The sequence below is a fragment of the Urocitellus parryii genome, chromosome 1 (assembly GCF_045843805.1).
Source record: "Urocitellus parryii isolate mUroPar1 chromosome 1, mUroPar1.hap1, whole genome shotgun sequence".
NCBI lineage: Eukaryota > Metazoa > Chordata > Mammalia > Rodentia > Sciuridae > Urocitellus > Urocitellus parryii.
This window is the reverse complement of record NC_135531.1, coordinates 100600876-100627778: the sequence shown is the minus strand read 5'-3', so window position 1 is coordinate 100627778 and position 26903 is coordinate 100600876. Positions and strand designations below refer to the sequence as shown.

The following is a 26903-nucleotide window of genomic DNA, read 5'->3' as shown; positions in this document are numbered from 1 at the left end:
TCACCAGCTTGTGATATCAGCAATTCGGGAGGCTGAGGCAGGAGGATCACAAGTTCAAAGCCAGCCTCAGCAAAAGTGAGGCACTAAGCAAGTCAGTGAGGCCCTGTCTCTAAATAAAATACAAAATAGGGCTAGGGATGTGGCTCAGTGGTTGAGTGCCCCCGAGTTCAATCCCCAGTATCCCACCCCTCAAAAAAAAATTTTTTTTAAAGTTTATGCTCTCGGGTATTCTTTCATTCATTCATTGAGTACATACTTAATGCTGGCTCTCTATGGTAGTCAGCTTCTATTTTAGTGAGCTTTTTCGCTGCTGTGACTAAAGACCTGACAAGGACAGTTTTAAAGGAGGAAAGGGTTATTCAGGTTTCAGAGGTCTCTGTCCATAGACAGCCAACTCCGTTCTTCAGGACTCAAGGAGAGGCAGAACATTATGGCAGAAGAACTTGGCAGAAGAAAGCACCTCACATGGTGATCAGAGAGGTGAGAGAGAGAGACTTCACCAGCCAGATCAAAATACATACCCCAAAGTCACACCCCCAACGTCCCACCTCCTCCAGCCACACCCTATCTACCTTCAGTCACCACTCAGTTAATACCATCAGGGGATTAATTCACTGATTGGGGTGAGGTTCTCATAATCCAACCATTTCATCTCTGAATCTTCTTGCATTATCTCATACATGAGATTCTGGGGGACACCTCACATCTAAACCATAACACCCTCCTTCTTAAACTTTTCCTCCAAGTACAGCTAGTTCCCCTAGGTCCAGGCCATAAGCCCTGCTATGGAAAAAGGGCTACTGTGTCCATCACCCAGTTTCCCACCTCCGTGGTTGCTGTGTGGACCTGACATCTCATCCAAGGCCAACATCAAATGCCTGACAAAGACCAGTGATCCAGAGGAGGTGCTCCCCACACAGATTTTCTTTTAAGTCTTATTTTTGTACCTGAACTTTCATGTGAGGTGTGAATATTGCCCCCATCAAAATCTGCTTTCAAACTGGGCACAGTGGCATACTCCTGTAATCGCAGCAGCTCAGAGGCTGAGGCAGAAGGATCACAAGTTCAAAGCCAGCCTTGGCAAAAGCAAGGGCACTAAGCAACTCAGTGAGACCCTGTCTCTAAATAAAATACAAAACAGAGCTGGGAGATGCAGCTCAGTGGCTGGGTGCCCCTGAGTTCATTCCCTGGTATCTACCCCCCCCAAAAAAAAAAACTATTTTCAATTTAATAATCCACCTACCTTTAAATTTCAAGCAAAATTGGTGTCTGAAAAATGCAGCATTTATCCTGTGGCTTCCTGTACTCTGGGTGCATCCCCCACGCCCTACTGCTTCTTTGACCCCAAGGATTCAGACATGCGTGCCGGTGTGAGCACAGATCCTGGTATGTGGGGAGTGATTTGAGATCATTTAGCCGAAAGCAGAGTTCATTGAAATCATGTTTTATGGAAAAATACATATTCACAGTATTGGGAAGAAAAAGCCCGAGAGTTGGTAGGGTTTGCTTTAGTTTCAATCAAGGCAAATCCCTAACCTAGACCAGCACGGTAGCTATGGAAATTGAAAGAAAGGGAAGGGATAAAGGAACATCTCTTAAAATACCTGTGTGTGCTGCAAGTGATGTCAGAGGCTGGCTCTCATCACACATGGGTGTGACATCAGTGGCTCAATGTCCTTCCCCTCCAGAGAGTAACCTGTCTGAGGACAAGAACTGAATCTGTTTGGCCTATAAATAGGTAGTCAGTAAATACTTGGTCAACAAACAACTGTGTGCCCACTGTTCCCATAAGTGCCACCTGAGAACCAGGACTAACGGGAAGCAGCACTGGGAGATGGTGAGACATTAGGGGACAGTTTGGGACACGCTGAGTGGAAGGTGACATGAGATGACCACAGAGGTAGCTGCTCTCTGGTAACTGAAGGCAGGACTGGACGGGAAGGGCCATCGACCTGGAGGGACACCAGAGAGGGCACAGGATGGCTTGGTGTCCTTGCAGCCTAGCAAGGCAGACATTTTAGCCTAGACATTGGGGTCAGAAGGATTGTGCAAATTCCAAATATTAGGGAATAAACTGAGCAGTGTGCTTGACAAACAGTGAGCTCAAGATGGAAAAAGGATTAGACCTTAGAAAATTTGGGGAACAAACAAGAATGGTTGACAGCAGGAGTTCAACTGTGTTACGTCATGTGGGTTGGACCTCAGACAAGGGACTCACCCTTCTGAACCTCAGGGTCCTCAAGCGAAAGTACAAGCACTAAAGGATGGCGTCACAGGGCTGCTTGTGCACAAGAGGTCGATGTCGTCATGGGTGTAAGCTCCCAGCCCTCTGCTGGGGTCAGTATATCACAGTTATCCCTCCTGAACCCCCTGTTCAGGTCTGTAGTTGTAAGGTGCTTGGAACTGCTTCCCTTTTGCCAGACATGTGAAGCCCATTATTCACTTATTTAATATTTGTTGAGCACATACTATATGCCAGTTACTGTCTCAGACTCTGGAGACACAGTGAAGAGCAAAAACAGAGGTTGTTTCCTCTCTCCAGGAGCCCACTTAGTCAAGATTCTCCAGAGAAATAGGGCCAGTAGGGCAGGTGTGAGTGTGTGAAGAGATTTATAAGGAATTGGCTCACTTGATTATGAAAACAGGCAAGTCCCAAGATGTGCAGTCAGCAAGGTGAAGACTCAGAGCCAGTGGTGGAATTACACCCAGGAGACCATCAGGGTGAAGACCCAGGAGAAGCCAGAGTTTCAGTGTAGGTCCAAAGCAGGGGTGAAGGCGTCCTGGCTCCAGGGCAGTCAGCAGAAGCTTCCCTCTTCATTGCAGGAAATCAGCCTCTGTATTCCATTGCGGCCTTGTGCTGACTGAGGCCCATCCATGTTAGGGAGGGCAATTACTTTACTCACTTCATTTGAGAATCATCAGCAACTATGGCATCGCAAATAGTAAGGGGCAGGAAAGAGAAGCAGGCGGTGCTCCTAGGGGGTGTGATAAGTCTGCACAGGCAGCCACTGCTGAGCTGAGATCCAAAGACACAGGATGTGGGGAAAGAACAGGGAGGAACCATCCAGGCTCTGGGAAGCAGGAGTCCACTCAGGACACACCCAGGGACCCCAGGACCTGCTCCTGCCTCCATCCTGGGCTCCCTAAGCAAAGGACGGTCCCCGGGAGAGACCCAAGAGCTAGCCAGTGGCCTGCAGGCCTCAGCCAAGCCCTTCCTCCCCACACCCCGCACTCACAGCAGCAGAGCCCTGAATTGCCAGCCAGGAGCCTGCTAATCTAATTAAGAAGCAAAGGAAATTCATTTTCCCCCTGACTCTTCCAAGGTGCCGGCCTTCTCCTTCGCAGCAGATCTCCCTTTGTTTTGCTGCCGCTGCAGCCCCCAGCTCCTGCCAGCTGGGAAAACAACTTCAATCTGACCTCTCGCCTGACATTTCATATTGATTTTCTCCATCCTCCTCAAACACCAGCCGACGGTGGGCTGCGCTGCAGCCGAGGTGCGCGAACCAAGACAGTTCATCAGAGTTCAAGACGAGCAGCAACATTGGCTTTCGGAGATGAGCTCCGAGAAGGAGGGTATTTAATAACCGTCGGCGTTTAATCAGAATGCTGGGGGAAACCGTGTCATCAGAGCTGCATATATTAATTTCCATATGTCCCCCTCTCTGCACACTCAGCAGGGGTTGGAAGGGGTGATTCGTTCTCTCCCTCGCCTATTTTCTATTTTTTTTTTTTCCTACTGCTTCTGGCGGTAGTGACAGGGCTGCGTTTGCAGTTTGAGATGCCTGAAACAATGGGGTACTGATGGCAGCCGCCCCCAGCCAGTCAAGCTTTTCCCTTCCCATCTGTGAGTACTGGAGGTGGGGTGAAGGAACTGGCCAGATGTGATGAATGACAACCTAAAAAATAAAAGCAAACTTATATCTTGAATTCCCATGAATCTGGTTCCTGCCCACCTCTCCAATCTCAATTCATTTGTAGCCTGGGAACACTGGCTACAAATGCTTACTACACCTCCAGTACACTTAGCCCTTTTCCTGCCTCAGGCCCTTTGCACAGGCCCTTCTTCTGCCAGGAACGCTTTTCTCCCATGGCTCACTTAGCAGTGTGCCTAATGTGGAACTGGGCTTCACAGAACATCTGTGGTAAAAAGGCAGGCAGATGGTGCAAGACAGATGAAGGAAGGTGTATTAGTTTACCAGGGCTGCTATAACAAAGTGCCTCAGTCTTGTTGGCTTAAGCAACAAAAGTGCATTGTCTCGCAGTTCTCAATAAGGTCAGCAGGGTAGTTCCTTCTAAGGACTGAAGAGAAGGGCCTCGCTCCTTGGCTTATAAAGGGCTGTCTTCCCCTACTCCCGCCCTCCCACCTTGATATCTTTTTTTATACCTTTGTTTTATTTATTTATCTTTGTGTGGTGCTGAGGATCGAACCCAGCACCTTGCACATGCTAGGTGAGTGCGCTATCGCTGAGCCACAACCCCAGCCCCAAACACCCTGATATCTTTATAGGATTTTTTCCTCTGAATGCCTGAGTCAAAATTGCCTTTCTTGTTAAGAATACCAGTCATACTGGATTGGGACCCACCATAATAACCTCATTTTAATTCCCACTTTTAAGGACATTTCTCCAAAAACTCCATTCTAAGTCCCAGGGGTAATGAGGACTTCTACTTATGAATTGGGGTGAGGCACAGTTCAACCTGTAAGAGAAGGAAAGACAGGGAATTGATCACACGCTTCAGCCCTGGAGCTGACTGCAGAATCTGCTCGGGTTCCCTCGCTGCAGGGTGCCAAGGCTTTCTCCAGGTTTTAATGGTGGCAAGAAATGTGGACACAGGCTGTCACACTGAGTGTGGCTCTTGTTAAGGGCAGTGGGGAACCTAGACAGAGGACCAAAGGACAGGGGTAATAGGAACCCACACCTTGGGTCTCTACGGTTCCCCAAGGGCTGCGTGATTAAGAAGGAGGGTAGCCGGTGCTTTCCATGGTGCTGAAAGTTTGTCAGAACAAAGAGGATTTTCATTGCCTCTAGATTCTATGGGGAGCCCAGACACCTGTTCCCTACTCCAAAGTTGCCCCTGAGTGAGGACAGTCCTTAATGGGTGGAGTTTGTTTTAGCAGCACCACAGACAAGAAGCAGGTAAATGCACAAAGGGGACTTGGAATAGAAAAATGGGTACCTTGAAGAGACCTCCTTGCAAAGGAACTGAGGACACAGTTTAAGAAGAGAACAAGTGGGACTTGCTTATGATAAATGTTACACCAGGGTGAAGTTATAGATGCCCCCTGTATGCAGTGTGTGGAGGTGGACAAAGACGGCAGGGACTAGGTGGAAGGAATGAAGTCAAAGACTGTGAAAGGTGGATAGCGTCTGTCTCCCTGTCCCAAATGCCCTGCGAGGTTGTAGTTTCACTTGTGTAATTTGGAGAGAGTTGGTGGACACCAGGAGAGCCCCACCTGGTGCCTTGGCTCTGCAGTAGAGTCATCAGGAAAGGTCATCACTCCCTGCACACCCCTGCAGCACCTGTCTCCGGCACGGGGAGGACGATCCCAGTGCTGTGTGCCTCCTACCCACAGCCTAGGACATCGGTGCTTCCTTTGTCTCCTTCCGCTGAACTAAAGGGCAATAGTGAGTGAATTCAGAGCCTGGGCCACAGCAGAGGAGGAAAACCAAAGTGGTGTCTACCCTCAGCCTCTGTCTAATGCCCACATAGGAGATCTTGAACAGGTGAATTAACTTTTTGTGCCTCCGTTTACTCACCTGCAAAAACAACTAGTGGCAGTACTTACCTTATAAGGTGCTTGTAAGAATTAAACACAGTAACACTCCTGAAGCCTTGGGCTAGCACCTGACGTGTAAGCGTGGTGTGAGTTGTGGCTGGAATGACGTCTCCCTTTCCTACCACAAGTCAATTGAGGGTGAAACCAGGAGCAGCAGCAACATTCACAGCCGTAATCACAGCAAGCTTGACTGATATTTTCACCAAGTCCTGGAAGCAAGCCAAACACACACACGTTGAGCTCATTTAATCCTCATGCCGGCCTTATGAGGTACATAGTGTGATTGTTCACAACCTGCCCAACCTGATAACAGGGAGAATGATACACTATGGCCATCAGAGAGCAGAGACAAAGCTGGGTGTGATGCAGGCCTGTGGCTCTTCAGCGGGAAGAGCTTCCCAGGCCAAGCACAGCAGGAGTCACTTTTTCAACTCAAGACTTACTGAACCACCCGCAGGGTCCTGCCTTCAAGGAGCTTCCGTTCTGTGGGGGAGGGAGGAGAACAAATATATTCACTTGTACACGTAATTTCAGGCAGTCGTTGAAGATATAAGAAAATCAGCTCCTGGCCGGAGCTGTTGTCAGAGGGTAGAAGGGGGAAAGGTTTTGAATTGAGACCTGAATTATCGGAAAGATTCAGAGAGCAAGCTACTCAGTGTGACGGTCCTAACACAGGAACGACTTCCTGTGTTCAAATGGAACAAAGATCCATGGGTGGGGACAGGCAGGTGGAGAGAGAGTGCACAAAAGGGGGTGGTGCTGGAGCCTCTGTGGGCCGAGATGGGAAGCCAGGTGCAGCTTAAAGCCGGGAGGTGAATCCTGTGATGCGCTACCTGACATTTTGGTGAATGAGGGGATCCTGTAAGAGTATATCACCAAGTCACATATTAGCCAGTACTGAAAAACAAAAGTAGGGGTGAGGAACAGAAAGCCCCGAAGCTGGGAGACCAATGAGGAGGCTCTTTCCACAGCCTGGAGGAGAAATGGTAGTGACTGTGATCAGGGAGGGGACAGTGGAGCTGTGCGAGTGGTAGATTTGATTCACAAGGTAAGGCTGTGAGGACTTGGTGAATGAGGGGATCCTGTAAGAGTACATCACCAACTCCCATCTTAGCCATCTTTGTGTGTATACGTTCTGTGATGTTCACACAACAAAGTCACTAGCGATGCATTTCTCAGAATGTGTCCCCATTGTTAAAAGATAATTGACCACCAAGTCTGTAGTCTTGCAAGTTCTCAAAAGGGAGCCACAGAGCCAGGCACAATGGTGCACACCTGTAATGTAAGCAACTGAGGTGGCTGAGGCAGGACAATCACAAATTTGAGGCCAGCCTGGGCGATTTAGCGGGACCCTGTCTCAAAATTTTCAAAGGGGGCTAGGGGTGTAACTCAGAAGCAGAACACTCCTGGGTTCCATTCCCAGTACTGAAAAACAAAAAGTAGGGGTGAGGAACAGAAAGCCCGGAAGCTGGGAGACCAATGAGGAGGCTCTTTCCACAGCCTGGAGGAGAAATGGTAGTGACTGTGATCAGGGAGGGGACAGTGGAGCTGTGCGAGAGGCGGATTTGATTCACAAGGTAAGGCTGTGAGGACTTGCTGAAGACTGGACATGGAGAAGCACGAGAAAGGGAGGAATCTGAGGTCAGTCTTGGGTTGGGGGACATAAGGAGAAGGGGGAAGGAACAGGTTTGGCATAGAAAGACCAAGTGTTCTCCTTAGGATGTTTCCAGATTGAGACGGCCATGATTCATCCAATTAGAAAGTTCTGGATACATAAGTTTGGAAGTTAGGGGGTAAATCTAGGCTGCAAGTTCAATTGAGGAGTCAAGAACATATCATGGTAGTTAAGACCATGAGGATGAAGTGGTGTCACTTAGGGAACAGGGTGTGTTTGGAAAAAGCAGGAGCCCAGTCCAGGCACAGAGAGGGGAAGAAACTTGGCCCAGGCCACAGTGCAGGAGCCCGGATTCAGACCCACATCTTTCTGCTTCTAGGAGAGGAATCCATTACTCTCCTGGTATTTGGCAGGAGAAAGAGCAGAATCTTTTTAAAACATCCAGCAAGATAATTTCAGGGCCTTCAATTTATGATCCCCATCAACTGGATCCCCCCAGCCTGACCACGCCCAGTTGCAGCATTAACACAGCTTTGGCACAGAACGTGAGATCCATTCTCACTCTCACCCTCGTCTCCAAATTTAACTGCCAAGCCCTGATTCTGTGAGCCACTAGATCCCTTCATAAACCTGCGGCTCGTTCCCTGGGTCTCCGATGGAATGTGTCCAAAGACATCAGCTGAGGCTGCAGCTGCAGTGCATCTGAAAGCCTGCGAGGGTTGGCACAGGTTCCGAAAGGGGTTCAGTACCGATCTGGGGCATAATTAACAGTGTTTATTGCAGGGGAGCTTGGTTAGGTTAAAAAGACAAGGCCCTTTATTAAAATGCTTTTGTCTGATGACAGCGTCACAAACACACACAAACACATCCCCGACCCTGGAGAAAAGCCAAACAAAATCTTGCTTTATGGAGATCTCTCTCTGTCTCTGTCTGTCTGTCTCTCTCTCTCTCTCTCTCTCTCTCTCTCTCTCTCTCTCTCTCTCTCTCTCTCTCCCCCCCTCTCCCTCCCCCTCTCCCCCTCTCTCCCCTCCCTCCCTCCCTCCCTCCCTCCCTCTCTCTCTCTCTCTCTCTCTCTCTCTCTCTCTCTCTCTCTCTCTCGCTCTCTCTCGCACGCGCGCACGCACACCCAATATCTGAAGGTTCTCCACCCTTTTCAAGCTTAACAGCAGAGCAGGCAAAGCTCAAGCCATAACAAAAATAGAATCCCTTCCCCCTTCTTTATCTTCATTTCCATTTTTGATTAATTTAACCAGTTCTGTCAATTATTCATCCTGGTGACTCCAGTTGAGTGGATTTTCCTAAGAACTAGAAGCCCTATTAATTTTGGAGGTGAGTGTCATTCATTAGCAGTTGACATCTTCCCAGACCCTGCCCTCTGCTCCACTTGGGGTCTCAGATGGGACGCAGGGCAGGCTGAGCTTGGCACATGCAGTTCCTGAGACACAAGGGCAGAGGTTGGCTGTGAGGTTATGGGTGGCTCTGGCCTTGGGACATCGCTCAAGGCCAACTTACCTGTCAGCATGGTCCATGACCAGCCGTCACTGACAAAGCAGTCACAGGCACCAGTGAGCATCCTAAATGTGCGTTTCAGGAGAACCAGAAACGAGGGGCTTCCTGTGAGGCATTGTCCCCAGCGAGGGCTCTGGTCAACACGGGATAGATCTTAAGATGGCCCATTCCTTCCTGCCAGAGGCAAAACCAGGAAGTTCAGCTCCTCTTCTCTTAGTTTCCTGTGACTTCTGTCACACATTAACACAAAGTTGGTGGCTTAAAACAACACACACCTGTTGTCTTGCAATTCTGTGGGGCAAGAGTCCAACATGGGTCTGACTGGCTAAAATCAAGCTGTCCTCCCTTCTGGAGACGATAAGGGAGGTTCTGTTTGGGTTTCCCAACTTCCCTGGGTCAGTGACCTTCCTCCATCTTCAAAGCAGCAACAGCAAGATGAGTCCTTCTTTTGTGCCATCCCTCTGACCTGCTCTCCTGCCTCCCTCTTCCACTTTTAAGGGCCCTTTGATTACATGAGGCCCACCCAGGAAATACAGAATAATCTTAAAATCAGCTGGTTAGCAATCACAATCCCATCCACATCTTAATTTCTCTCTGTCCTGGAAGGATGTGGACGTCTCTGGGAGCCATTATTCTGCCAGAGATTCTTCAGGTCTCAGTGGAGGCGTGTTCCCTAGGAAGACTGCAGATGCAGGGACTCTGAATCTGGACAGCTTGACGGTCAGGAAAGGTCGGCCGGCAGAGCCAGCTTGGTGTTGTGTGAGGGCCCAGCGGGAGGAGTAGACCAGAGCCCAGCTTGCATGAGGAGCTTCATTCAGGGCCAACCCTTGCCCAACCCCAGGCCAGTCACACTTGTACTCTGTGCAGATGACTTGGTACTGAGGCAAGCAACAGCCCTAAAAGCAATGGTGAGGAGTACAGGAGAAACACAGAGGGCTGTGTAAAGGAGTAGAGGGATCAACCCTTTCAAATATATCACTCTGTTTAAGCATGAGGAGGGAGAATGGATGCTGGGGGAAGAATGATAAATCCCTAGAAATGAGACAGTGGAAGGGGTGAACGGGATGGATCTAGGCCCAGCTTTGAGTGCAGTTTAAAAACTGGATGTGGAGGGTGAGGTAAAGAACCAAGGATAATTCCCAGTTTGGGGCCCGAGCACATGCCTCCAGGAAGGAGCCTTTGATTGATTTGGCGAAGATGAAAGAACAATTTGAAGAAGAAATTCATGAATTTTAAGGACTGAAAATTCATGTTAGAATTTCCTGGTGGGATTACAAATTGGTGCAGCCACTCTGGAAAGCAAAATAGAGATTCCCCAAAAGATTCCCCAAAATGGAACCACCAATTGACTCGGTTATCCCACTCTTTGGTCTATACCCAAAGGACTTAAAATCAGCATACTCTAGTGACATGGCCACATCGATATTCATAGCAGCTCAATTCAAAATAGCTAAACTATGGAACCAACCTAGGTGTCCTTCAACAGATGAATGGATAAAGAAAATGTGGTATATATACACAGTGGAATATTACTCGGCCGTAAAGAAGCATGAAATCATGGCATTTGCTAGTAAACGGATGGACCTGGGGACTATCATGCTAAGTGAAATAAGGCAAATGTTCTGATATGCAGATGCTGACTCACAACAGGTAGAGGGGAGGAAGGAGTGGAAGTTCACCAGATTGGATGGGGGGAAAGGGAGGGGAGATGGGAATAGGAAAGACAGTAGAATGATTCAGACATAACTTTCCTATGTTCATATATGAATACATGACCAGTGAAACTCCACATCATGTACAACAACAAGAATGGGAAATTATACTCCATGTATGTATCATATGTCAAAATACATTCTACTGTCATGATTAACTAAAATCTTTTAAAAATCTCACATCAGAAAGAAAGCGTTAAGAGACTACATCGATGCTTTTGCTACTTAAACCCTCTCCCATTGAAAGGGCTCCTTCTCATCATTTTATCTTCATTGCTCCTGCAATGTTCATAGTGTATCTGTTTTGTTGTTGTTGTTGTTGTTTGTTGTTTTTGGGGGGGTGGTTAGCCACTGAGGAAATCAAGTCTCAGATTGTCTAAAACACTGACAGAGCCTGGGTATATTTCTTACTTTATAATGAAAGCCCCCACCCACCCCACCCCCCACACACACAGACTCCGTGCTCACGTGGCACCTTTGATGAGAAGGGAAGGGGGCCACTCTCACATGTGCAATTGACCCACGTTTATCTGCTAATTCAAGCCCCCAGTGCCTTTCACATAACTCTATTTGACAGCTCCGGAGGTGGCATCCATAACTGAATTGCAAGATCCGCTGTCTACTCCAGCAGCTTTCAGGCCCAGCAGCCAAGTCCTTTATCTGCTGAATTACTCAGAGCACCTGCTGGCCTCCTGAGGCCACCCCACACAGACAGAGGCAGCCGAGGGCAGGGGATGCTCCTAATGACACTTGCTTTTATCTTCTCTTATATCTGTAACCTGAACATAAGGATTTAAATAGGATTTATCTCACATATGGGCATCCTTAATCCTGGGGTCAGCTAGTACATCTTGAAATTTCAATGTCATTTGAAAATCCCTGTAATGCAATGAAGTGGTCACAGGGTGGTTGCATGAGAAAAATGGGACCATCGCACTTAGGAAATGGGAGACCGTGGCATCCTACAGAGGAAAGAGTCGGTCAATAACAAGGTATTGTGCTGAGCACAGTGATGGAAAGTACACCATGACTGCTGTGCTGTACTGACCATGCTGGGCCAAGAGGAGGGGAAATCAGGAAGGGTTTCTAAAAGAAAGTTCATTTTAAATTCATGTGAAGGCAGGCACGGTGGTGCACATCTGTAATCCCAGCACTTGGGAGTCTGAGGCAGGAGGATAATGAGTTCAAAGACAGTCTCAGCAACTTGGTAAGGCCTTAAGCAACTCAGCAAGACCCAGTCTCAGAATAAAAAATAAAAATGGTCTGGGGATGTAGCTCAGTGGTTAAGCATCCCTGTGTTCAATCCCTGGTACCAAAAAAAAAAAAAAATGTGAAATGATTCCCAATGTCAGAGAAAATGCTAAAATATTTGTGCTGACCATACTGTGAAACAGTTGAACAGTCAAGTCAAATGTCCTCATCTTCAGCATTTCCTGTTATGTTCCCAGAGGTTTGGATGCACTGCAATGTTTAGTCTCTGTTTAGTAAGACTCTTCTGTATTCGTGTCATTGTAGGGCCACAGAATTACAAACTAGTGTTACCCCAGTGCATGGGTGCTTACCCTGGTGAAGTTATTAAGTAGCATTAGAGTACCTGAAACAGTACTGGCCTGGCATATAGTGGACACTAGATCATATTTACCAAATCCTTGAATGAAGGACACAAGACCTAAATCAGGTAAAACATGCCATTGTTTCAGAAATATAATAGTACTATGATTTTTTTTTTTTTTTTTTTTTTGGTAGCAGGGATTGAACTCTGGGGCACTTGACCACTGAGCCACATCCCCAGCCCTATTTTGTATTTTATTTACAGACAGGGTCTCACTGAGTTGCTTAGCGTCTCGCTGTTGCTGAGACTGCCTTTGAACTCTTGACCCTCCTGCCTCTGCCTCCCGATCTGCTGGGATTACAGGCAGGAGTACTATGATTCTTAAACCAAGTATGTAAAATGAAAACATCAACTATACACTTTTTCCGATTCCTAGGCAAACACATGAAAACTCAGAATTATCTCAGTTTTATCTCCTAGATGATTTCCTGAAACTTTTATGGTATAATAGATTCCAATTAATAGTATATTATTTGATGCTGAATTAGAGATAATAAGCCACTTAAGGGTAACATCACCCTATTATATGGGGCTCTGTACTGTGACTTGTGTGTCTTGACCAGAACTTGAGAACCTAGCTGAGTCCTGAGAAGTGAATGATGGTTTCCAACTCAACTGACCAGAAAGGATCTCAAGAGGTGTTGGGAAGGGAGTGAACACCATCAAGCAGAGTATAGATGATGGGGAAGGATTTTATCCATTAGACAATTTCAAGTCCTGCTGGACTAGTATTGGCAGTAGGTGGCTTTGAGATACTGTTGAGGTTGGTGAGAGTAAATCATGAAGGTCAGCAGCAGGCATTTGTGAGCTTCCTGTGGTGTGGAAACTTGGCTTATGTGAGAACCGAGAAGGCCATATACCATCATGGTGAATAAGTGTTGGTTCTAGAGTCAAACAAACCCAGGTGGGAACTTGGACTTGATTTCTTCCACTTAACATCTCTCAGCCTAAACATCTGCCTCTTGGAAATGGGGACCATAGGAGTCTGCGCTGGTGGGTTGTCATGAGGTTTCAGTGAGATGCTGCCTGGTCCACGGTACCCACTCAGTATTTATTAGTCTGTGAACTCGGAGAGGAGAAAATTGGGGGCTGAGAAGAGCAAATTAGAGCCAGCACGGAGTAGTTAGGGGGTCAACAAATTTGGTGAGTATTCTGCACATTGCCCCCAGTATATTGTGTCAGCTCTGCAAACAGACAATGCCACTCTCATTCATTCTCTGTGGCTGCCAAGAACAGAGAGCATGAAACCCATATGAGTTTGAATACTTGGACCCATCCAAGGTCAATTTTCTGGGACCATGCCCTCAAAGGTGTCTGTTATCAGCAGCAAGCTAAGAGGGTCATTGTTTCTATTAGAGGAGAAGAATGATGTCACATGGATTCACACCCTAGGGCCTCTTCTTAGCCCATGACCAAGTGCAGATGGCTGCATGAGGGGTTTAGCGCAGTGCTTGGCACTGTGCAAGGGACTATTCCTCGCTCTACTCCCACACAGTCTTGCAGCAATACAGTAGTCACCGTTAGTTCTCCAGGTGTGCAACACCACAGGACGCTTTAAGACAGGTCCGACCGTCAGTGGATTTGGAACAGTGTATCCCTGTAGAAAACCAGAGCTGGGAGCACAGAGGGCTCACAGTGGTTCCGTGAGAAGACAGCGTCGTGCCCAGCTCCCACTCGGGTCCCTCTCCATGCAGAATATCAGTCCAGGCCCAGACGGACTGACCGCCCTACTCCTAGTGAACTTCTCACCTTGCCCTGCGAGATCGCCGTCAGCAGGGAGCCGCTCCCCTGCCCTTCTCCGTGTGCCGCTGCTTATTGCAGTAATTATGTATACAGCCTGGAAAACGGGGACAGCTTGGGCATGCAGCCCTAGCCTCTGCGGTGCCATGGCAACCAGCTTCCCAGCAATCACCCTTAATAACGGCCCCTCGCTGGTGGACTCTTCCACCTGGGCAGAAGCTCCCCAGGGAGCTCAGGCTTCTCTTGGAGCAGCTGCACTAAGCTTCCTGTTGGGAACAAATTATGAGAAAGTGTGAGAGGGAGGAAGGAGGGAAACCCTGAGTCTGTGAGGGGTGGAGTGGCCCACTGCCGTCCTACTCCTGGAAACCACGGGCACACGAGAAAGGCATGAGACCCATGGATGCCTGTACCACTCACCCACTGCACAGGGACAGGGTCTAATGAAGTCCAAGATCCGGTGTGAGCCCTTGTAAATCGGCCTCCCTGCTCCCAGATTTCTTCATTAGGCTCCTGTGGAGATGCCCACTGCCAGCTCACCCTCTTGCCTGGACTGCAAAGGGGCCTCCCTTTATCGCTGCCTGCAAGAGAGAATGTGCTCAGAGACTTCCTTCAATCAATAGCCTTCCAGAATGACAGTTCTCAAAAAGGCACCCAGCACCACTTGGCTAATCAATGATTCTTCCTCACCCAAGGAGGGCAGACAGGCCCACAATTAATGGACTTGTCTGTAGATGTTAACCCAAATTCTGCCTTTAGATTGACAGGCCAACGGGAAGCCAAACACAGGTTCCCACTTCCCCCTCTTCAGATCAGAGAGTCCAGCTGAGGCTCCTTCATGAGAAAGTTGTAACCTCTCAGAGCTTTTCCCTGGTTGTGCTGTCAGACTGCGAGACTTGAGGTCCTAGGCTCTCCAAGCTTCTGTTTCCTCACCTTTAAAACAGAATTCTTAACTCTGAACGGTGCCTGACAGGGGATGGATGTTTTCCTTGAGGCCCTTTTTATGAATTGGGATTTCATAAAAATCTCATTTTGAATCTGGAACAAATAGGTTTGGTTTGGTTTTTTTAATAACAGGAAGTTTGGAGGGTGGTCAAGTTTATCGGTAAGAGGGGACAAAGGATACAGAGGACTGAGATGGTTCAGGAAGGCTTGCTAGAAAAGGTGGCGAGCCCTACATGTGGAATAGGAGTCAGAGTGACAGAGAAGACATGGGCAGGGTTGACTGTGGCATGTGGAAATGCACCACGGTCACCCACCATTACCGCAGGGAATAAACCAGGGGAGGAATAAACCCTGGAGCTGAGGGTGAGCAGGCCAGGCTGACCGCAATGCAGTGCTGGAAAAGGAGAGAAATGGGCAGGGATGGTGGCATACTGACCCAAGGCCTGACGGGAACAGCCCTGAGTGCCAGGCCCAGGGGGTGGGAACGTTGGCTGCCCGCGTAGGGGAGTCACTGTAGGTGTCTGAGCAGGAGGGTGGCGGTGCATGGGGAAGTTCACCCAGCACATGGCGGTATGGTACAGGTTCTCAAGTTCTACTAAGTGCTCCTTGTCTCAGAGTGGGTGGGCTTGCTCTGCAGCTGTGGGCACAGCAGCGGCACTAGGAATTCTGAGGAGAGGGTGGTTATGCTGGGATGGCTCGCCGGCTCTCTTGGAAGCCCACACCCAGAATCAGGCACTCTGACCTGACTTCCCTGGCCAGCTGTGGACAGGCAGGGGCTGAAACAGAAAGGATACTGCAGGGACAGAGAGTTGCACAGGGACCTAGGAAAATAATAGCAGCTCTGCAGAGTTGAGGGGGATCTCAAAAACTCTATCCCCTCCCTTTTTTGACAATAGGGGGAGGGAGCTACTAATCTCCTAGTGCTGCTGGGACAAACCCCCACAGACTTACTGAGCTCAGTGAATTAGAAACACACTTTTTTTTTTTTTAATCTTGTAGTTTCTAGAACTGAGAAGCCTGACATGGGTCTCACTGGGCCAAAGCCAGGATGTCCCCAGGGCTGGGTTCCTTTTTAGAAGTTTTGGGGGAAAATGTTTTCTTGCCTTTTCCAGCTTCTAAAAGCTGCCTGCATCCCTTGGCTCACAGTCCCCTTCCAGCTCCAAAACCAGTGATGGCCAGTCTGTGGTCATTGAATCACAGAACCCTATGATTCTCACATTGGGTTCCTCTGACACTGACCCTCCTGCCTCCCTTTGTCACTATCTGGGTGAGTCCACTCAGATAGTTGAATTTAAGGGGAGATGATGCTAGACTGAGTAGCAACCTTAATACCCAATTCCTCCTGGTCACGCAACAAAGCGTATTCACAAATCGCAGGCATCAGGGTGTGGACTTCTGAGGAGTGGGTGGCATTTCCTGTCATAGGGTAAAGGAGCAAATTTTCTTGCTAGGCAAATTGAAAGAATCTTCCAGCCATGATAAGTAAGAAGGACCTTTCTCACTATAACCCCTGCACTTGTCAAAGTGCCTTACACCAACCAGTCCTCAGTGTCTGCTGGCTGACACTGCGTGACACTAGTGCTTACTGACTTCTGATCATGTGCTAGGTGTCTTATTTGCTTTTATCTTTTTTAACCATGCAAAGTGGGCATTGATGTATATTTTAAAGATAACAAAGCTGGCCAGGTATGGTGACACACACACATAATCCCAACAACCTGGGAGGCTGAGACAGGAGGATTCCAAGTTCGAGGCCAGCCTCAGCAACTTGGACCTTGTTTCAAAAGATAAAAAGGACTGGGAATGTGGCTCATGGTAAACCAAACTAGGCTCAATCCCTAATAATAATAATAATAATAATAATAATAATAATAATGCTAAATATTTAGGGAGAGCAAGAAAAACTAACAGATACTCCAGCCTGTATATAGTACTGCACAGGTCCTAGCCCCAATATGTCTGACACTTAAGTCCATTAACGTCTTTTGCACCAGCCTGAGGAAAGCAGTTTGCATCTTACTAACCAATGATTCCATTGTTCTATGTAATCTATCTTAGACTCCCACTATCCATCAAAAAATGCATTTATCACCTTGAGTATTTACACATGCTAACTCTCCTGCCTAGCATAGGATGCACACCTCCCATCTCTAGACACCATCATCAGGGGTCAGCAAACTCTGACCTACAGCCAAACCTGGCTCACCACCTGTTTCTGTACTGCTCTAATGAACAATGTTTTTACATTTCTAAGGGGTTGGGGGAAAAAAAGAGTCCCATTTCTTGACACCTTAAAAAAAAAAAAATTGAAACAATGTTTGGCGCCCATGAACTGAGCCTTAGAGTTTATCTGCTTCTGTGTTGTCTGTGATGCTTTCAGGCTACAGAGAGTCAAATTTTCACAGCAGAGACCAAATGACCCTCGGATCCCACACTGTTTGCTAACCTGTGATCTGTCTGGTGCTTGTTGATCATTTAAGCCTCGGTTTCTTAAGTCACTCTTAATCACACCCCTTCCTTCTCCCCCACCCTCTGAAATTGTGCTGTCTTTTTTTTCCCCAGTGTGAGAAAAAAAAAAAGATTTTGACTTTTTTTTTTTAACTTTAGTTATTAAGAGACATATTGGTAAAGGAAAATATTATAAGCAGAAGTCTTTTTAAACCAGCTGCATAAAAGTTGGGGACTGAGGCAAGGTACTGTCTTCTAGACTGACTTCTCCCTTTCTGCCAGGCTATGTGGCATGTTGATGTGACGTTCACTGTCAGGCAGTTATTTATGGAATGAAGGAAGGAAGGGTAAATGAAAAGCCATCTCAATTCCTCGTCTCTGGTCCATGTCTGGAGACTCTGTCATCGGGCCCATGGCAGTACAGTAGCCACTAATTAAATCTGAAACTCCTCTCCCTGGCCTCAGCTGGACAAAGGCCAAAGCATTGTCAGTCCAGGGACTTCTTACCCTCCGTGGGAAAATTGTTGGCCGTTTCTCTCATTGGGCGAGATTATTGGCTGCATCTCTGTATAGTCAAAATTACTGGCTGCATCTCAATCGGAGAGCCTTTTCTCTCCAGGGGCAAAACTGTTGCCTGCATCTCTCTGAAGGAAAATTGCCATCTGCCTCACAGTGTAGGAAAATTTGCCAGTTCTATCCCCATTATGGGGAAATTGTCAGCCATCTTTTTCCAAAAGGAAACACAGGCCAGCTGTGCTGCTCCGTAGAAGAGACGTCAGCAGAAGTGAGCACTTTACCACCCTGAGCACGATTCTGAGTCTGCTCCTCCTGTTTTCTCATGAACAGACCTGCATGGCCTCTTTTTTTTTTTTGCTTCTCATATGCCCATGTCACCCAAATCAGGGTGATGGTGGCATGGAAATGAGAGCCACGTATGCCCAGGAGGGTGTTGCTCAAGTGATAGCCCAGTGACAGCCTATCACATCTGTATTAGAGAAGGCCCAGACCGAAGACCTAGAGATCAATACCATGACTGGGAGCTCTTATCTGACCCATCTGGAAAAACCCTGCAGGCCTTTGGACTGTTGGCTGGCCAAGCCTGCCTCCAGCAGTGTGCTTCTGCTGTGCTGCAGCATCCCTATTGTTTGGGGGACACACATTTTGCTCAGTGCTACAAAATGAAAGCTCTCCTCTGTCCTCACGTCCACCCTGGAAAGCAGGTACTATTATCATCTCCATTTACAGATCAGGAAAATGGAATTAGGGAGGAGTCAGGCTGCTTGTTAAGGCTTCATAGCTTATCAGCAAAGGGGCTGGGAGTTCGACCCATGCCTACGGAGCTGGGGACGGCTGCACCCTTCCCATCACAGCAAGTGGAACCAGGATGAGGAAGACATCAGAATCAGCAGTAAGGACTTGGTCCCCACCTGGCCCCACCCAGTCCCTGGGCAGTGTGGCAAGTGTGAGGTCCAGAGAAGGACCTGGTACCTGGTTACTAGTGTATCTCCCCTATCCCCTGATCCTGAGTCAGCCCACTATATGCTTCCTTTCTGCTGTTGTCCCCTCTGGAATGAATGTAGTTTTAGCTTTAGGTTTCTCTCAAGTCGCCCCTTTTCTTCTTAACTCTTCTGTCTTATTTGTGAATTTAAGATTTTCTCCAGATTCTGGGAACTTATTCATTGTTCCAGTCATCTGAGCCTTTTCGTGGGTTCACATAAGATGCTTAGCGCTCCATGGAGGCGTGTTTACACCAATACATGTTAGAACACCAAATACTACCTGCACGACGCACAGAAGACGGCCTGTAGGATTTCAAAGGAAAACCCCAAAGTAGATTTTGAGGAACTCTGTGCAAGTGATTGGCCACACGGAGAGATGAACAAGTAAGGTTTTGAAATAGGATCAAATCAGGGGTTCCCAACTAGGAGCAGTCTTACCCTCCAGGGGACATTTGGCAATATCTGCAGACATGTTTGGTTGCCAAAACTGGACAGACGCAGTGGGGTAGGCTGGCCAGGTATGTTGCTTAAAATCCTATGCTGCCTTTAATAACAGGTCAACTGTTACGTCCACCGAAGAACTTGATAGGGGTTTCCCAGGAACATTTGGCCTTGGAATCTGGAATAGCTAGCAAGTCATGGGTTGAGGACTCCACTGAAGTCACTTTGGAAAACCTACCTTAGACTAATGGGGCTTGGGTGAGGGAAAGGGAAGAGCACTGGAATTTCATAGATTTTTGTTACCTAAGAGCCTGGAGGGACCTGGCAGGCAACCCTGACTCCTTCATCTTACAGAAAAGGAAACAGACCAGAGAGTTGACAGTGGCCCATAGTGACTCAAGTGGGAGACAGTAGCATGGAGGATAATATAAGCTGGAAGTGTGATAGTAAAAACAAATGTGACTCCATTTTGTTTTGTGACTTCATTCTGTAAAACAACTATGCCAAGTAGAAGGGTCATGACTGGGGCAAGATGTTCTTTTCCTTTGTCTATAGAAACCTTTAAGAACATACAACTACCTATTGGGACATTATTTCTGTAACTAGGGTAACAGGGCTCTGTTTCTGTAACTGGGTGACTGGGCTAACTGTGATTGGTTAGGCTTCCCGCCGCTTGACTGCACTCTCCTGCTTCTGTAAAAAGAGAGAAATAATACCTACCAGTGTTGAACCAACCTGTAACCTGGCTTGCTTGCATTGGCTAGACCCGGAACATCCCTTTTGCAGTTTTCAGGCTTATAAGGAGTGCCCTTGCAATTGTTTGGGGCTGATCAGGGGAACAGCTTTATGTTCTGGTCAGTCACCTCTAGTGTGCTTCAATAATGCTTGATTCGATGATACGTGAGTGGTCTGGAAGTCAGTTTATGAAACCCTGGGACGAAGCTTTAGCTGTAACAGAAGCAGAAGGAGTTCAAATCCTGGCTCTGTTCCGGACCAGCTGAGTTGGCTGATTAGACCAATTTAAAAAAAGAGAGAGAGAGAGAGAAATAATACCTACCAGTGTTGAATGAACTGATACCATTGGCCACAACAAATGTAGGTATTAATAGCCAGCTGATTTGTGCCTATCCTGAATCAGCATCCCTGACCCAGTCTGATGTTCTTTTGAGTATCCCAGGATGGGCAAAGGTGCAGCCAAGTAGTGGCATAAAAGTGGGGATGCCCAAAGTGCATGTAGGACCCAAGGGATTCCAGTTTGACTATTTGAGTAGAAAGGCATATCAATCAAGGCATAGTTGTGGACTCAATGTGATAGGCAGGTGGGCAGAGGCAAAAACTTATTGGCAAGAAATGGTAGCAGCAGTCCTTGTTACTGTCATTAACATCTCAGATCTGTCCCCCCTGTTGGACAACCTGACATATTGGCATTGACCAGGTCTGAGCTATCAGCTTCTCATCAAGACCATTTCCTCACAAAGAAAGCAAAAGTTTGTCCTGTCTCCCCCACAATTCCTTTCTTCTTACATGTCTTCATCTTCTGGAAGCCAGTTGGAAATGCCATTGGGCAGCAGGATCTCTAATGCCGGGGCTCTTCAGCAGTGCCCAGTGATTTGTCTCAGCTTCTATCACTGAGCCACGAGATGTCGTTGCACCACATGTTCAACAAATTTCCAGAATCTCAGACCCTGGAGTGGGCATGAGAAGTAAATTTCATGGAACACACACAAATGTTCTATTTACCCCCACTAGACGGCTCCCCAGCACCTTTATTCTCCTCTGGAAACACAAATTTCACTTATTTCCAACTGTAGCTAAATTTGGGTGATTTCTAATGTTTGTGAGCTCCCTAAGGGTAGGACTTGATGTGTCTGGTTTTGTTACCTAAGAGCCTGGTATTTTATATATAGCCTGGCATGCATTCACCCCGAGAATCTTTTATTTGTACATTCTTGATGTATTGTATTGTGCAGGCAACACCTTAAACTGGTAAATGATCCCTCAGCATGGTCTTATACCTGGTATGGGCCCAATGGCATCATGATTAAGAATAAAGACTGAAGTCAGACAGACCTGAGTTCAAAACCCAGCTCTACCTCAATCTAGCTGAGTGTCCCTGGACAGGACACAAAACCTCTATGCCTTCATTGTTCTCACTTCAGAGGTGGTTGCAAGATTTGAGATGAAACATGTAAATCATGGGGCCTTGAATACTATATGCTTCCCATTTACACTAATTACTAACACTGAAGTGCTGTTGCTGAATGAATGCATGGAGTTGACATTAAGACTTGAGTATGGGGCTGGGGTTGTGGCTCAGTGGTAGAGCACTTGCCTAGGATGTGTGAGGCACTGGGTTCAATTCTCAGCACCACATATAAATAAAGGTCCATGGACAACAAAAAAAAATTTAAAAAAAAAAGATTCAAGTATGTGTACATATGTCATGAACTGCAGGGTACCATGCAGAGATGTTACCCGATTCCTGCCCACTGCCAAACTTCAAGCAGGCATGCCACAGATATTGTGGGTTGGCCAAAGTTGTCTCCTTCCATTTCACCACCATCTTGTGAGTTATCATTTACAGGCTTCACAATGTTGCTACACTGACCCTTCCTAATGTTCCAGGTATTTGGAAAACGGATTCTTAGGTAGAAAATTGAAGAGATAGGATATATCTATCAGTTTTTTAAACTTTTTTTTAGTTGATGGATCCTGTATTTTATTTACTTATTTATATGTGGTGCTGATAATCAAACCCAGTGCCTTACACATGCTAGGCAAGCACTCTACCACTGAGCCACAACCCCAGCCCCCATATCAATTTTATACACATGTATTTTTCATATATTTATAAAATTTTGTCAATTTGAAAAGCAAATATGAACTAAAAACAAAAACACTATAAGGATCTCTTGGTAAGTATTATTTCCATCGTTTGAATAGCCCTCAGGCTCTCTCTGTACTTCTCAGTGCCAAATTCTCAGGAGTCTTGAAGAATGGAATCTGATTGGCCAACACTAGCAGTATACATTCACGCTGAAAGTAGTGACGGGCATTTATTCATTGAGGGCCTGCTGTGTGCCAACATCAGTCTCCCATTTTGCAGCTAGAAAAACTGAAGCTAAGAGGGTAAATGGCAAGAGCTGGACCTGACCGACTCTTGAGCACCGTTTGCCAAGCCTCACTCCTGCCTCAGGTGGAGGTGACCAAGCCTCAGGTCTCCTGATGTTTTACTTGGAGTATTAGGTTCCCACTTACTAATGAGATTGCTGTGAGTTGAAACTAAGATAAAAATTCTTTTATCCCTATAGTTGAGAATGAGATACCAGCAGAAGCCAGGGTCCTTCACTTATCTTTGACCAAAGCTTAAGAGATAAGGGCACTGATGGAGACACTTGGTCAGAGACTCTAATAAGACCTGTGTTTCTATTTCAGTGGTGTTGTGCTTTGTTTTTAATTCTCAAGTTCAATTCTGATTATCAGGTTTGTTGCTTTTTTCTCTTAAAGTGAAAATTCATAGCAAGGCTTGGAAGGGAACTTATATACACTTGGACTTTCTTCAAGGAATTGATGGCTGACTATGAAAGTGCACTGAGCAGGCAGGAAAGAGGAAGCCTTGGAGGCCAAGTTAACCCAGCCACCCGCTGACCAGTGTTCAGTTCAGCATACAATTGTGTTATAGACCCTTATGAGGTTGAACCATATGTAAGGGCCATTTTGCAGGTCAAAAGTAATTGAATACCAGCAAATTTATATGATTAAATCTAATACATGCTAAGTACCCAGAAGACAGAGATTTCATTAATTTATTTGGTTTGGTTCCAATCAAGCAACAAATGTTCATTGAACGTTGTTTGTAAGACTCTGGGAACAAAGATAAATGAAATCAAAATCCTGCCCCAAGTCTCACATCCGAGTAAAGAAATAAAAACAAATCCATGAGTTGTTAAATAATGTGAAACATGATAATTTTATCATAAGAAAGAACAGGAGGAAATACTAAATAGATGACCAAATCAAGTATGATAGGGCTTCAGAGAAAACATCATTTAGAGTGAAATCTATGTGGTAGACTAGGTGTATAAATCAAGTAGAACTTGGATCAATGAAATAATCAGGCAATGCATAGAAATGTCAAGATACATTCTGTACAGCGAGTCTCAATCCAAGTTGTTAAAAAAAAAAAAAAGACAGGTACAGTTTGGGAGAGGCTTCCACACCATGATAGAGCCACACTCGTTATCCTGTAAGTAGAAAGCTAGTAAGAAAAGCAAGATCCTGGAAATCACACAGAAGATAGCGTAGCCACAGTTTACATAGAAGTATACTCAGAGAAGGACCTGGCCCAAGGTCACACAAGTAAATGGCAATCTGACCTTGGCCCAAGGCAATCAGGCAGCAAAGCCCCGCTATTAAAATATGTCCAAATAAAAATATGTCCACAAGCATTCTGCATACATCATTATTCAGAACAGCTAAAAAGTGGAAACAACCCAAATGTTTATCAACTGATGAATGAATAAATAAAATATGGTAGAATCAAGCAATGGAATACAACCTAGCCATATAAAGAATGAAGTACAGGGGCTGGGATTATGGCTCAGCAATAGAGTGCTCACCTAGCACATGCAGGGCACTGGGTTCAATCCTCAGCACCACATAAAACTAAATGAATGGAATAAAGGTTTTGTGTCCAACTACAACCAAAACAATACTAAAAAAAAAAAAAAGAATAAAGTACAGATATATGCTATGACATGAAAATATTACAAGGAGTGAAAAAAGCCAGGCACAAATGACCACATATTCTGTGATCCAATGTATGTGGAATTTTCAGAGTAATAACTAGAAAGTAAGTTCGTGTTTGCCTAAGGGCTGAATGAATGGGAAATGTGGAGTAACTGGTAATGGAGATGGAGGATAACTGGGGGGCATCAGGGGTGATGAAGACTTTCTAAATTCAGACTGTGGTGATGGTTACATTAATATATAATGATTCTAACACCCCCTGGATTAGCCAGGCATGGTGGTACACACCTGTAACCCCAGCCTCTTAGGAGGATCTTTGAGTCCTGCCTGGACAACCTAGCAAGACCCCATCTCAAATCAACAACAACAACCAAAAAAAAACCTCACTGTATATTTTAAATGCATTTATTTTATGGTATATGAATTTCATCTCAGTAAAGCTGTTAACAAATGTTTAAGCATCTAAGATGATTCCAGGTTTGGGTATGTGCAGTGACCCCCAGAGACCAAATGGGAAAGAGTGAGATACTGGAGCTTGAGAACAGTCAGTGCCAGGTCTGTGCAGGAGTCGGGTCCCATGCCAATCCTTCCAAGAGAAAACAAACCAGCCACAGCTTTTTCTGCAGCCAAGGAGCTGCCAGCTCCCTGTTAGCAACTTACTTGTGCTCTGCAGACACCAGTCCTAGACTCTTAACTGGTAACTTTCTGGTTGGCCAGATGCTTTAGAGTTCAGTGATAAGGATGCTGAATTCATTGTGTTTGCTTTGTTTTTGCAGTTTTTGAAGAGCCAGAGGATCCAAGCAACAGATCGTTTTTCTCTGAAATTATCTCTTCAATTTCGGACGTCAAGTTCAGCCACAGTGGGAGGTATATCATGACCAGGGACTATCTGACTGTGAAAGTCTGGGATCTCAACATGGAAAACCGCCCCATCGAGACTTACCAGGTACAGAACATCACCCAGGCATAGATCCTTAGAGCAGTCCCTCTGAAGTCAGCCTTTGGAAAGGTTTGCAATGCGGAAGAATAAAAGGCAGTACATAGTGACATGTTTTGGTAAAATGCTACAGGCTGTAGGAGCCACAGGATTTAAATAAGAGTGCACACAGGCTAGAATTAATCCATATAGACTGAAAACTTAACAGAATGGATGTAGAGATAAAGTGATCAAAACCAGCCTGACCCTGCTCTCATGGGTAACCATCTGGTAAAGCTGGGTGGTGAACGAGGAAATGAGTGTGCACTTATGCAAAGGATGGTGCTGGGTCCCTAGGAGCACATAATGGTGGCAGGAGGGGGGGCGCTAGCCAGGTAAGAAAGGTGAAAAAGTGACCCTACCCTAAGTCTTACGGACAAAAGCCTGTTCACCTTGAAAGGTGAACACACTATCAGAAAAATGAGCCTGAAGGAGGAGGTTAGGGCTCCCCCAGGTAGTCTCTGATAATGTAGGTTGCCTTGTTTTGTCTTTGGGATGGGTACAATGGAGAACCATAAAGGTTTTTACCCAAGAAAGAATACTGTATTTATCACAGTGTAGACTAAAGGACAGGATATAATGGTGACAGTAGATAGGCATACTTCTCACCCTGCCATCCTACTTCTTGAATAGGGAGGGAAGAGGAATCAAGAACACTATGTAGAGGGTTTTGGTTTTAGCTTAAGCCCTGGTAGATGGTGTGGAAATACTGACGAAGGGTTTTGCTGAAAAAGACCAGACTTTGAGGCAGAGAAGATCTAAAGAAGCTAATTCCAGGTAAGGCTACAGTGAAAGCAGAGATCAACTGATCTTATTTTAAGATATCTTGGATTTGATTTTTTTCCTTGACACATAATAAAGCTGTTGAACCCTCACCACTATCTAATTGCAGAAAAAAGTTAATCACTGCTCAGTATGGTCAAAAGAACGTTTTGGTTGTGGAAGGGAGGGGACACATGAGTGAAAGGAAAGTGACCACAATCTCTTTATTGCAGCACTGCAAAAGAGAGGGAGGGCAAGAGGGAGTTTTTATAGCCAAAATCTGATTGGATCAGACAGTAGTGTCATCTTCTGCCTTGAGGAGCAGGGGTCAGATGTGGGTTTCTGTTGCAGCAGATGGGTGTGGGTCAAGTGTTCAGCCTTGAGGGAAACAGGTGATAAAGGACCAGACTGGGGTGTTTGAGTGGATGGGTTATCCTGCAGCTAACATTCCTCCCTTTTTGTTTTTCTAAGGGATGTGGGGGCGATATGGGAATGTCCAGGGCAGCCAGAAATAACATCCAGGGGCAAAGTCCATAAAGTTTCCTTGAAGCCATAGGTTGTCAATGGCATCAAACCATTTCTGAGCAGAGGAGATCTTTGATATCAGCCGTTGGTCCTGTGGTAGGGACTCTAGGAAGGATTGGCGTCGGCTTGGTTGAATCCAGTAATGTTAAGGATTACAGCCAGCGGAAGGGCAATCACCTTGACCCATAAACTGAGAGTGGGTGGTACCATATTGCTTGGATGTAGAAGCGCCATCTGTGGTTTGAGATAAGAATAATGATTAGTCCATTCATCTATTGAAGGGCATCTGGGTTGGTTCCACAGTCTAGCTATTGTGCTGCTATGAACATCGATGTGGCAGTATCCCTGTAGTACACTCTTTTAAGGCCTTCAGGGAATAGTCCGAGAAGGGCAATAGCTGGGTCAAATGGCGGTTCCATTCCCAGGAATCTCCATACTGCTTTCCAAATTGGCCGCACCAATTTGCAGTCCCAACAGCAATGAACAAGTGTACCCTTTTCTCCACATCCTCGCCAGCACTTGTTGTTGTTTGACTTCATAATGGCTGCCAATCTTACTGGAGTGAGATGGTATCTTAGGGTGGTTTTGATTTGC

General features: G+C 46.3%; 1 protein-coding gene across 1 annotated transcript in view; it reads left to right on the top strand.

The window, feature by feature from the left end:
• The window catches only part of Ppp2r2b (protein phosphatase 2 regulatory subunit Bbeta), a 258917-nt gene that overhangs the window by 217073 nt on the left and 14941 nt on the right, over nt 1-26903 (top strand). The window contains exon 8 of the mRNA XM_077796682.1: nt 24823-24992. Within this exon, the coding sequence (XP_077652808.1) occupies nt 24823-24992 (170 nt within the window). The remainder of the gene's footprint in view (nt 1-24822; nt 24993-26903) is intronic.